Source organism: Urocampus carinirostris, chromosome 3, assembly GCF_059441175.1.
Source record: "Urocampus carinirostris isolate Australia breed hairy pipefish chromosome 3, RoL_Ucar_1.0, whole genome shotgun sequence".
NCBI classification, from domain to species: domain Eukaryota; kingdom Metazoa; phylum Chordata; class Actinopteri; order Syngnathiformes; family Syngnathidae; genus Urocampus; species Urocampus carinirostris.
Genome location: NC_142351.1, coordinates 57,321,514 through 57,334,949, shown reverse-complemented (window position 1 = coordinate 57,334,949; position 13,436 = coordinate 57,321,514). Strand labels below are relative to the sequence as shown.

General features: G+C 42.9%; 1 protein-coding gene across 2 annotated transcripts in view; it reads left to right on the top strand.

The window, feature by feature from the left end:
* The first annotated feature begins 5,579 nt into the window (after positions 1-5,579).
* The window catches only part of LOC148370230 (inactive dipeptidyl peptidase 10-like), a 61,694-nt gene continuing 53,837 nt past the window's right edge, over positions 5,580-13,436 (top strand). Inside the window, exons 1-2 of one of the 2 annotated variants that reach the window (XM_088332638.1) lie at positions 5,701-5,775; positions 7,633-7,831. In XM_088332638.1, the coding sequence (XP_088188764.1) occupies positions 7,802-7,831 (30 nt within the window). In that variant the 5' untranslated portion in view covers positions 5,701-5,775; positions 7,633-7,801. Of the gene's footprint in view, positions 5,776-7,632; positions 7,832-13,436 lie in introns of both variants that reach the window. The other variant, XM_088332636.1, reaches the window with a different exon arrangement.

Below are 13,436 nucleotides of genomic sequence, written 5' to 3'. Positions count from 1 at the left end.
AACTTTCTTGTCTTAGTTAAAAGCCTGGCTGCAGCATTTTGTACCAACTGCAGGCTCTTGATTTTGGACTTCAGGAGACCGGAAAGTAGTTCATTACAGTAATCAAGACGGGAGGTAACAAACGCATGAATTATAATCCCTGCATCCGACTGGGACGTCATTGGGCGAATTTTAGCAATGTTGCAAAGATAGAAAAAAGCTGTTCTAGTAATATTCTTAACGTATGTTTGGAAGGACGGATTGGGGTCAAATGTGACACCTACATTTTTGACTGAGTCACTCAGGGTGATATTATATTTGCCATTGTTAAGAACAGTGTTTGAGAACAAGAAACGGCATTAAGATGGACCAATAATTGAAATTAAATGAAATGATCTGCATTTATATAGCGCTTTTTAAGTCAAGACTTCCCAAAGCGCTTTACATTGTGCTTCACATTTCCCAATAGCGGCCGTGCAGCCATGTAGGGCGCTAACCTGCTTATTGGGGGCATTAGGGGTTCAGTGTCTTACCCAAGGACACTTCGACATGTAACACAGAGAAGCCGGGATTCGAACTGCGATCTGCTGAGCCACTGCCGCCCTAATTATTGATTTTGGACTTCGGGAGACCGGAAAGTGGTACATTACAGTAATCAAGACGGGAGGTAACAGACACATGAATTATGATTCCTGCATCCGACTGGGACAGCATAGGGCGAATTTTAGCAATGTTGCAAAGATAGAAAAAAAGCTGTTCTAGTAATATGTTAATTTCATAATTAACATTTCGGTCTTTTCAGAGTTAAGGCGCAAGAAGTTGAGTGACATTCATTCTTCTATCTCAGTGAGGCAGGTCTCCAAATTTCCATAGTTTAGTGTGGCAGATTCCTCCATCGGAAGATATAGTTGAGTGTCATCTGCGTAGCAATGGAAACTAATGTTATACTTGCAAATAATATTAATTTTGGGACTTATATGGCCAAATCTTTTAAACTTTGAGCTTTTTCCAATCGTCTAAACAGAGAACACAGCCTGTGCCAAGAACCTAAAGGTTCTGTGCCCAAATTAAACGTATTAATCACCCTAAAATGCTTTCATTAGTGTCAGAGTGAATATGTTTTAAAAAACAATAATTTGTAAAGATATGTTCAAAAAAAATAGCCTCGGAACTCAACAATTTTCAATATTTTTCTAAAATACTGTCTTCCTTTAAAGCAGGGATCGCCACTCTTTTTTTTGATGCCGGGAGCTATTATTTTGTTACTGATTAAAAGGACAGGCTACTCGTTTGATATGTATTTCTAAAATAGTATGTTATTGATAGGTGGCCACGATTTTTATTTCTATGGTATTACCAGGTTTTAATTAGGGATTAAAATAAGATCAACCACTAAACAACATGTCAGTTAGAAAAAAAAATCACAATGACCCATTATAGGTTTTCATATCCATATCCATGGTCTTAGGGGCTACGTGGTGTGTTTTAAAGGGACAATTGTCAGGGGACCGGACCAGATCGGAGGCAGGAGGCAGGAAGGATGAACTCAATCGCGTAACGACCAAATACTTTTATTAAGGAAATAAAAGTCGTCCAACACTCAGGGACAAAACAAAACAAAACAGGTTTACAGGCAAACAGGAACTAAGACTAGGGATACTCACAAAACAGGCTTTTACATAAAACGTGCAAACACAGGTTCCCTCCGAATCAAACAAAACAGGACAGAGCAAAACAGAACAGAAAATGCAATGACCCAGCCACCCGCAATACCCACAACCCGCCCTTAAAAAGCACACACGCAGATTAGATGATCTACTACAGCCAGTGCCCAGGGGGCGGGGCCAGCTGGTCGCCACGGCGACCATGCTGGACACGACAGAGCCCCCCCTTTAAGGACAGCTCCTGAGGTCCCAAAAAGAAAATAATTACCTCGCAACCCGGAATGGGTCGACGCTCCCGATTGGGGCAACCCCGCTCCTTCCTCCGAACACGCATAAACGGGGAGAGGCAGGCGCCATCGGCGTCGGAAGGATTGGACTTGGCGCTCGGCAGGGGGGGTCGGACAGGCGATCGGCAGCGGAGTCGGACAGGCGATCGGCAGCGGAGTCGGACAGACGATCATCAGTGGAGTCGGACAGGCGATCATCAGGGGAGTCAGACAGGCGATCATAAGGGTAGTCAGACAGGCGATCATCAGGGGGAATCCGACGGGCGATCATCAGGGGAGTCAGACAGGTAAGCAGGAGTCAGACAGGAAAGCAAGGGAATCAGACAGGCAAGCAAGGGAGTCGGACTGGCAAGCAAGGGAGTCGGACTGGCAAGCAAGGGAGTCGGACTGGCAAGTAAGGGAGTCGGACTGGCAAGCAACTGAGTCGGACTGGCAAGCAAGGGAGTCGGACTGCCAAGCAAGGGAGTCGGACTGCCAAGCAAGGGAGTCGGACTGGCAAGCAAGGGAGTCGGACTGGCAAGCAATAATAATAATAATAATAATTTCCTTTGTATTGTCATTCTTTGTAACAATGTACACAGAACGAAATGTCGATACACCTGAACCGTTGTAGCGAGCCGATGCAGCCGCAGCCAACAGAGGGCGCCGCCATTTTACCAATTAGGTATGACTCGGCCGAGGGAGTCGGACTGGCAAGCAAAAGAGTCGGACTGGCAGGCAAGGGAGTCGGACTGGCAAGCAAGGGAGTCGGACTGGCAGGCAAGGGAGTCGGACTGGCAAGCAAGGGAGTCGGACTGGCAAGCAAAAGAGTCGGACTGGCAGGCAAGGGAGTCGGACTGGCAAGCAAGGGAGTCGGACTGGCAGGCAAGGGAGTCGGACTGGCAGGCAAGGGAGTCGGACTGGCAGGCATGGGAGTCGGACTGGCAAGCAAAAGAGTCGGACTGGCAGGCAAGGGAGTCGGACTGGCAAGCAAGGGAGTCGGACTGGCAGGCAAGGGAGTCGGACTGGCAGGCAAGGGAGTCGGACTGGCAGGCATGGGAGTCGGACTGGCAGGCAAGGGAGTCGGACTGGCAGGCAAGGGAGTCGGACTGGCAGGCAGGGGAGTCGGACTGGCAGGCAAGGGAGTCGGACTGGCACGCAAGGGAGTCGGACTGGCAGGCAAGGGAGTCGGACTGGCAAGCAAGGCAGTCGGGCTGGCAGGCAGGGGAGTCGGGCTGGCAGGCAGTGGAGTCGGACTGGCAGGCAAGGGAGTTGGACTGGCAGGAAGGGGAGTCGGGCTGGCAGGCAGGGGAGTCGGGCTGGCAGGCAGGGGAGTCGAACAGGCAGGCAGGGGAGTCGAACAGGCAGGCAGGAGAGTCGAACAGGCAGGCAGGAGAGTCGGACTGGCAGGCAGGGGAGCCGGACTGGCAGGCAGGGGACTCAAACAGGCAGGCAGGAGAGTCGGACAGGCAGGCAGGGGAATCGGACAGACAGGCAGGAGAGTAGAACAGGCAGGCAGGGGAGTCGGACAGACAGGCAGGAGAGTTGGACAGGTCGGCGTCAAATCTTCCCGGGACCCAATTCGAGGCACAGCAATGGACACGATGGGCGGGGATTACCTCACTGGGCGCTTGCCAAACGGCGTCCTCCAGCTCTCCCCAATTCGTGTTGGGATCGTTCGCTGAGTTCATTTCTTGGCTGGTTCATTCTGTCAGGGGACCGGACCGTATCGGAGGCAGGAGGCAGGAAGGATGAACTCATTCGCGTTAACGATCAGATACTTTTATTAAGGAAATAAAAGTCGTCCAACACTCAGGGACAAAACAAAACAAAAACAGGTTTACAGGCAAACAGGAACTAAGACTAAGGATACTCACAAAACGGGCTTTTACACAAAACGTGCAAACACAGGTTCCCTCCGGATCAAACAAAACAGGACAGAGCAAAACAGAACAGAAAATGCAATGAACCAGCCACCCGCAATACCCACAACCCGCCCTTGAAAAGCACACACGCAGATTAGATGATCTACTACAGCCGGTGCCCAGGGACAACAATGTGTATTATTTGGTGCCTCCTAGAGGTAAAAATTATCAAACATACTTTAAATAATACTTTAAAAAATAATTTTTGGTTTAGTTAAAAAGCAAAAATACATGAACTGTCAAATAAATATGCATTTTTGTAAAAAGGTTGAGAAATTTGCATTAACTTTACATAACATGTACCTTACCTACAGAGAGTTGATATAATTTTCTGCCAGAAACCCAAAACTTCACAGGGGAGTCAAGACTAGAACAGAAGGAGGACCCATATGCGTAACGTACTCACAAGTTTATTGAGATATAGAGGAAAAATCAACGCCAGCGATCCAGTGCTCCCTGGACAAGGGAAGCAAGCCGCTCACGGGATCGGCGCGTGTTCGGGATGGGGAAATTGATCTTCCGGAGCAGGAGATTGGAGCGTGATTAGACGGGAAAAACAGGTCGATCTTCCGGGACGGAAGATCAGAACGTGGTCGGGGTCAATAAACGTGTCGTAGCCGGAGACAAACGAGGAAATCAGGAACAGACGAGTGGAAAACAGGTGACAAAACTGGACCGACGGGAGTCAGAGTCGAAATGCTTGCCTTGTGGAAACAGAGGTTCGCTGACGGACTGACAAAGCGCAAGTGAGAGCATTGAGCTTAAATAGGAGGGGGAACCAATCAGGTAACCAGCAGCAGCTGGCGTCAACGAGCGGGCCTAGGTGAGTGCAATGAGCAATCATGACAAGGGGTATTGGCAAAAAAAATGTTTTTTTTTAATTGTGCGGTTTGGTCGGTATAAGTTTTCGTTGTATTCTTCCTTGTGATTTTTAGCACTCGTTTTCTGCTGAAAGACGCAAGTTAACCAAATTTAGTGGTTAAATAATATACACTACCCCTTTAATATTTACCTTTAACTGATTCTAAAATGAATACTTGTTTACAAATGTATTTTAAAATCCAGTGGTGGGCCATCAGGGCCGTTAACAGTCTTTTTAGCTTAGATTTAGTTACAAAAAACAGGCACGGGGACGCAGGACAGGGGTTCAGGCATGCTCCTGGGTTTTTACAGGGAGCAGCATCATCTGCCGCAGAGGCAATAATAGTGACAGTTGGGCCTTGACTTCTTTCACGGGTTTGCCTGGTTGATGAACCGAACCAGTTGCATCGGCGGCATCACCATCATCCGGCGCGGTGGGGTAATGGCGAAAGTCGGGCACGAACCCCCATTATGCCCGGCTGATGTCCAGAACTTGTCGCGCAGGGTTGTCATGCGCAACAGGGATAACGGCATCAGTCAAGTGCTCATAAAGCTGGTTTGTTTGCGAACCACACATCATTAATTCAGTAGGGAGCTGAAGGCGTAGTTTTGAAATCCACAGCACGTTACTGTTAGAATCTGACCTCCCTTTGGTTTTGCATTCCCCAATCTATAAGCATCAATATGCCCTCATTTGAGAAGCTGTTTAGAATGTGACTGCTTTTATGAGATGCTCAGTCCCTATATTGTGAATGTCGTCTGTGCAAAGCCGATGATGAAGCGCCGTCTTCCAAATGTATGTGGGAGGAATTGGCCAACCTCCCGAGTTGTACTCCTTAACAACGCAGTACGTCAAGTAACAACCATTCACCACTAGACGGATAGAGGAGCTTGTGTTTAGCCTTCCATGTAGCTTTACAACAACATCGTCGGGAAAGAGCCTCGAAGCATACGTCCCATTTCTTGCAGGATAGAAGGGAAGCTTACTTGATTGGCAGTTCGTGAGTGGAAGGTGCAAAGATGAACCAAACTGCATCTGTCTCTCATCAGATTGAGTGTCACTCCACCAAGGATGTCAAGGTGGGATGCTTTCTTATTTTCATATGTACTGATTTTCCATTGCATTTGATCTAATGTGCATATTATTAAACAAGTAATTGAAAGGGATTCTGTTACAGTGACTGATAATTGTTTGGCACTTGTTGCAGTTTTGTGATTAAGCATGACTCTGAATATAATGTGTGTGATATTTTTTTGGGGTGTGGCTCATCTGATGTACTTGTACCAAAATAATAATAAGCATTAGAAAAAAATGTATTGCCAGGCTTATTTTGAGGGCTAATGTATTTTTCACCAAATTGAATAATTCCACAAAACACAAGTCGGTTCAACTCAGGCTTAGTACGTCTAAATAAAACGATGTAATTTTTATGCATTTCTTGTTCTGTGCAAAAATGTCCAAGACAGACAAAAAACGATGTGATCCAAATCAAAACTGTGACTGGTGTTCTCACACAAAAAGTGATCTGGCACAGCCCACACTGCAAGCTGGTGCATCATTGCCAAGTGAGTGTGAGGGGGGATATGAAAAAAAAAATCCTGCTTGCTTACTTTCTTATTTAGGGCTTCTTCACCTTTCATTTCAACAGGCGTCACATCTACTTATGCCATCTGTTGATTGTTTGATTATGCACAAAACAAACACACTGCTTCAAGAGCAGAGGGTAATTATGAAGCTAGTCTTCAATTACTTCATCGGTTTATTTTAATCATACAATAAAATAATGTTTTATCTACCTTTAGCATCTTGTTCAAAGATCATTTTGAAGCTTCATTTTCTGGCTGCAATGTGCTGTATTTGAGGAGAACATTTCTACAAACACTAGGGGTCGGTCTACACCAGGGTTGAAATTTTATTATCTAATACACATCAACGTTGCACTGGTATTTACAGACACAACTAAGAATCACCAGGTTTGAAATATAAATTGGCCAAACTGAGTGGAGTTTATCCTGTTTTGATTTTTCTGTATGGGGTTTTGGATTTGGGTGTTTAGGGTTTGTTTTTTCTTCTGTTTTCTCCGGTTTTCTTCTGTACTGTTTTTTCCCCCCAAAACAAATTCCTGCCGCTACTTTGAAACAAAATCGACAAGGCAAGTCTCAAAAGCTTGAATTCTAAAAGTGTTACCCAAGACTTATCAACGGCTTGTTTTAGTGGTCAATGTCTGGGGTAAATACAGAGGACTAAAAGGAAAGTGAAAACCAAGATAAGGAAAGATGAAATAGCACTGCAATATTCAAGACTAATAAAAGCTTTTTGGGGGATCAATAACAACCTATACGATGACCAACTTTTCTCCAGGGTGCTAATGCAAAAGGTTGCAGAGGATTTTGTGCTAATAAAAAGCCTTTTATCATGATTGATGCTGTCATTTAAGAGCTTCCATATTAAAGTCCAACAAAGATGCACCAATTACGGACTAATCAACAGTGGATATAAGATTCTGAACGACATTTACCGGGGAAAAAGTCACCTTGCGCCTTGGCAGGGAAACATTCGATCGCAATATCTGACCTGACCTCCCACTCAAATCCCCCGTCTCCTTGAGTGAGGCGCCTCTTATTCTATTTGCTAAATTAGTCCGAGCACATTAGCTTGACTTTGAGCTCCCGCTGTAAGTCAGACATGATGTGGAGGTTCGATTGTCTCCTTCTCGACTGGGCTCTTTCATAAATCAGGATATATTTTTTATGTTTCACAGCTGCAAAAAGTGGTTTTTAACTCAAATTATGTTCAACCGGCCTTAAGAAAATTCAGTTCAATGGCCTCACCAGACAAATCCCCTCTGACAGAGAATTAGATCATCAGACCGAGGATGCCAAGTGAAACTGGGTTGACTGATTTTACTTATAAATGACACGGTTTTTTTTTTAAAGTAAAAACCGGACAGAGCAGGAGGGGGTTCTTCTTCGTGTTCACCAAGGGAGGAGAAGCTCGACCGATGCCTAGTGACGAGAGACAAGTTTCCCTCCCGCTGTCATTTGTGGTTTATGACGAGCGTGGACCAGATCTTGATACCTCTTTTTCGGTTGATTGAAGAGCAAAATGATGGAACCAGAACTGAGATACCTGGAGGTGAGAAGCGCATGCTGAGTTATTTGATCGTTGTTAATAGTTTCTCTGAGTCGAGGTGTCTTTGACTCCCCAAAATAATCCGACGTGCGATGTGTGTTTTAATGAGATGTAAAGTGTTGAACCAGGGAACACTTTTGTTGACAGCAGATGTTTTGCAAGCGAGGCTAAGCCACAGCTTTTTCATTTAACAGTCAAGCAGATTGGAAGTTTTTAGCTTTTGGGATTTGGAGAAAAGAGTGCAGGTTATGCTTTGTGTTTTAGAAGGAAGGGAAGAAATTATCAACATTTTGTATTCTGGAGCTGTTGATACATTGTCCCATTTTCTTGACAGATCTTTTTTTTTGAGCTTTAGTCCTGTATTCTAAGCTCTCCAAAATTCCTTCTGTGTGGCTTCCAAGTGTTTTTCTCCAACAGTGTGCTTACTGAAATGTAATTCCTTTTTGACCCCTTTACTGTAGTTTGGAACACTTTGGGTGACTTCAAAAAACTTTTACACACAATTACTGTATGTGCATTTGCACACTGAACCCCTCACAATTATCATTTTATTAATTTTCATGTTTACAACCAGAACGTAATAATAATCAAATAATTTTGTCAAGTCAAGTCACATTTACTTGTATAGCCCTTAATCACAAAATGTCTCAAAAGACTGCACAGGATTACAATTACACCATCATCTAATCTTAAACCAACATGCGGGCAAGGAAAAACTCAAAACTTCAGCATGAGGAAAAAAGGAACCTTGAGAATGTCAGAACCCGAACAGACGGGGGACCCAAATGCGTAACGTTTTCACACCAAACTTTATTTTACGGAAACGGGGCAGTCATGCCCAAGAACATAAATGCCAGTGTCGGCGCGGGAATACAGGAAGTTAGGGGCAGACGAGATTGAAACCGGACAGGACATATGGGATCGATACCAGATACAGGATACACGAGCAGATACCGGATAGGACAGGACAGATACCTGATACAGGATGTACGAGCAAGATACCAGAAAGGACTAGACAGACGGGATCAATACCGGATACTGGAGCAAGATACCGGACAGGACGGGACAGACGGGATCGATACTGGATACTGGATACTGGATTCTGGAGCAAGATACTGGACATACCGGAGTTAAAATGCAAGTCTTGCAAGTGCAGAGGTTTGTTGATGGACTGACCAGGAGTGAATGAGAGCACTGAGTTTAAATAGGAGTGGAGCCAATCAGGCAATGAGCAGCAGCTGGCACCAAATGAGCGGGCCCAGGTGAGGGCAATGGGCAACCGTGACAGAGAAGGGTCCTCACAAGTGGTAATCCCCCTTCCAGGATTGCCAGCATGCAATAGATTTAGCATTGGGTAACACAAAGAAAGTAATGATCAATAAAAGTGAACAATGGGTAACATGTTGAAATTGGTCGCAGCTTCCCATCTCTGCCGGCTGGTGGATGCAGGCGTTGACATGCTTCAGGTCCAAATGCTGGTCTGCTCATCTTAAATCATCCCTCTCCCTCGTATAACCATCAGTCAGGCAGTCGGAAAAAGACATGGAAAGAAAAATATGAGGTGGGCATCAATAATAAGCTGTTGAATAGAAGTGGGTCTTAAGTCTAGATTTAAAAACTTCCACTGAGGTTGCAGATCTTATCCCCGGAGGTGAAGCATTCCACGGCATCAGGGCCCGGATGGAGAACGCTCTTGAGCCAGCAGACTTCTTTTTGTTTCTCGGAGTCACAAGTGGACCGCCATTTTCCGAGCGGAGGCTCCGTGCAGGAACATAGGGGGAAACCAAATCCGAGAGAAAAGAGGGCGCAAGTCCATGCAAACATTTGTATGTTAGCAAGTCACATCTTAAGTGGACTGGGAGCAAGTGCAAGTTGGCCAATAGAGGAGTAATATCCTCAAACTTTTTAGTCTTAGTCAAGAGTCTCGCTGTTGCATTCTGATCCAGCTGCAAACTTTTGATGCTAGACATCGGGAGACAAGAAAGCAATACATTACAGTAATCAAGCCGAGAAGTAATAAACGCAAGAATTATAACCTCTGCATCTGATTGAGACAGTATCGGACGAATCTTCGCGATATTATGGAGGTGGAAGAAGGCTATTCTAGTAATATTTTTCATGTGTAACTGAAACGACACATTAGGATCAAATATAACACCTAGATTTTTGACCGAGTCACTTTAGGTGATATTACATTTGTCTAGGTTCAGGGTAGTGTTTGAAAATAACTCACGACAATGATCTGGACCAACAATCAACATTTCATTTTTTTCTGGGTTAAGGCGCAAAAAATTGACATCCATCTTTGAATTTCAGTAAAGCAGGCCTCCAAATGTCTACAATTTAACTGGACCAGTCCAAAACTTACGCGGTCCAAATTAAGAACAAGGGACAACTAGAAATTTGTTTTACTTTAAATCAACAATTGAAAAATAAAAAACATATACATTATTGTTTTTATTATTATTATTTAAAAAGTTTACAAATTGCACTTACAACATAGGCAGCTAAGTCCAGTCTTAACAAAATGTCTGTAGTGCATGTACAACGTCTCTTAACACAACCTTGTAATTTTTTGCATATTTATCCTGATATTCATTTGATCTCATTTTTCATTTTTCAAGTGTGTTTTGCCAATTATTTTAGCTTAATTCCTGTCTTGTTTTTACAGTGAGAACAAATGTGCTATGCTGAACATTTAGAAAAAGAGTTTTCACATTGACAGATCAGACCTTTACACGGAACAAAAAGGGAAACATCTTAATTTTGTTTCAAAATATTTTGCACCGTGATACTTTTACTTCAAAATAATTTTCAGTAAAATTATTATTTTCATCATTAATTATTATCATACGTAACCTTGAGTTTTCCCTTGCAGGAAAATGCTGAAGTTCATGAAATAATGTTTCAATACCAATTTTGGAGGGTCTGAATGTGTTTTTACCTCATCATGTTCATTTTTCTATACATGGTGCGGACCACTGAGAAATGTATCATGGGCTGCAAATGGTCCCCGGTCTGTCGTTTGGACACAACAAGCCTTAATATGTTTAAAAAAACCCTTGACTTTCATTCGATGATAATTTTTTTTTATTATGCCGTGAATCTTACAATTTTTTTAGAAATCCATGTTTGCGTTTGTATAAAACTGACAAAACACAATGAAGAATATGTATACTTCTCCGTCTCAGAAAATTAGAATATTGTGATAAAGTTATGTATACAAAACCAAAATGTCATACATTCTGGATTCATGGCAAATTTACTGAACTATTGCAAGCCTTATAATGTTAAAACTGCTGATTATGACTTACAGCCTACTACTTTTTAATGATATTATAACATTTGAAGAGAGGCAGCACGGCGGAGCAGTGGTTAGCACGTGTGCAGCACAGTTCTGAGGTCATGAGTTCAAACCTCCTGTGTGGTGTTTGCATGTTCTCCCAGTGCTTGCGTGGGTTTCCTCCGAGCACTGCGGTTTTCTCCCACATTCCAAAATCATGTATGTCAGGTTAAATGGCCGGTCTAACTTGTCCCTAGGTGTGAAAGACCGAGGGAGTTGTTTGAGTCTGTGTGCCCTGGGACTGGCTGGCAACCAGTTCAGGGTGTCCCCTGCCCACTGCCCGAAGATATAGGGGGATAGGCTCCAACACCCCCGCGACCCTACTGAGGACAAGCGGTACAGATAATGGATGGATAACATTTGAAGATGGGATATTTGTTTGATTGATGATTGATAGAATAACATTTTCCGTCTGTCCCTCCAAATAATAGTTTAAAACGAAATCAAGATCAACAATTTTATAAAAAAAAAAATTGAGAATGAACACAAAGCAAGGGTTGATTCGAAGAAGCCAAAGCTCATCTTGGTCCCGTCTTCTTGACAGTCTAAACCAGGGGTCTCCAACCTTTTTGAAGCTGAGGGACTTTTTGTTACAGTCTGGCATGAAGGACTACCGTTTTGACATAGATTTTTGAAGTAACAATTCACTTTATAATTATGTTGTTACTCTGTTATTATCAGGTTTTTATATTTAGAAGTTAAGTCTACTGTTAAAACATCATGTCAGTCAGAATTCAAATTCACCAGAAGATTGCAATGACCCATAACTGGTTATCTATTTTCAGAAACTTTTCGCGAGCTACTCTCTTAGGAGACCCCTGGTCTAAACACGTTTCACCATAATGCATTCAGAAAATCGCAACACCACCACTTGGTTTTAATATCTGTTTACACCTACCCTTTTGTAGCCATCAAGGGGGAATTCCTTTTTCACTTTTCTATTTATGATTTTGAAAATTGTGATAATATCATATTTATGTTGAAAAAGGTCAAGGTAATGCTAAATTTGATCAAAATCGGCCAAGAGACTACTGGCATTTAACTGGATAATTGATCATTTGAGTTTCCGCCATAACCGGCAATATTAAAACATGGATCCCTTAACCGTCTGGGTCGTCAGGGAACCACAGGGGACTCAACTTTGGACGGTGTTCTCCAATGATAGACTTGCAATAATTGTGTTGATTTGTAATGAATCCAGAATGTATTAAATGTTTCTATCTTTTAATTGCAATGCAGGAAATAAGTGACTTTATCACAATATTCTGGTTTTCTGAGACAGTCCTTCGGAAATATTTGCTTGAATTAAATTGTAAAGCCTCCGTTGAAGAAAATCAAAAGAAATAGACATTCATGCCTAACTTTTGACATTAAAAAGTGCAGTCTATTTTTAGGCGCAAAACAAAATTCGCCCCCCAGATACTAAAAAAGAAAAACAAAGAAATGTGCGTGTTTAAAACTGTGTGTGGCAAACTTTTACCAAAACGGAAATCTAATGTGATCGTTGGAGCGGTTCATTCTTGCACAAAGATTTGAAATAATAAAGCAGCCGTAAACTAAAATACTAGTCTAAATTCAGATCTAAAAAAAAAAAAACTGCGTTTTTTAATGATATCATAACATTTGAATATTCTAATTTTCTGAGACGGAGAAGAATACATATTCTTCATTGTGTTTTGTCAGTTTTATACAAACGCAAAAAAAAACAAAACATATATATATGTTAAAATTGGTTGTCAATTTTAAGGTGATTTAGCAGTAGTTAATCAAGTAAAAAGGTAGCATTGGTGAGAATGGATACAACTCCCTTATGGTTTTCAATGTGTGACCTGAAGAGCTTTGCAGCTTCCTTATCATCTATAGAGCGCTTCAAGAAAACTCCTACCCTGGGGGTCTCCATACTGCCCCCAGGTTAATTACATTCACCTACCATTCCAGGCAGAAACCCATCCATTATTAGGTGGCAGGAGAAAATCCCCCCATGGCTTTGGTGAGTGATGTTATACTACTTCTAAGGCGTTGCATTGGCCAACATGAATCTTCATTTTGCTTTTTCCTTCTCTTTCATCATGTCTGCTTACTTGATTCCCAACCAAATGGCCCACTCTTTTCTTTGTTCTGGGACTTTGATATGTGTTCATTTACCTCTCTCTTGCTCCTGGCTTATCCCCCCTCTCTCACTTGTCTTTTTTTTCTTGCCGCTCTATTTGAGCTTTCAGTGGCCAAGTGAGCTGGGATAAGAGCGAGCTTGGCTTTAAATGAGCC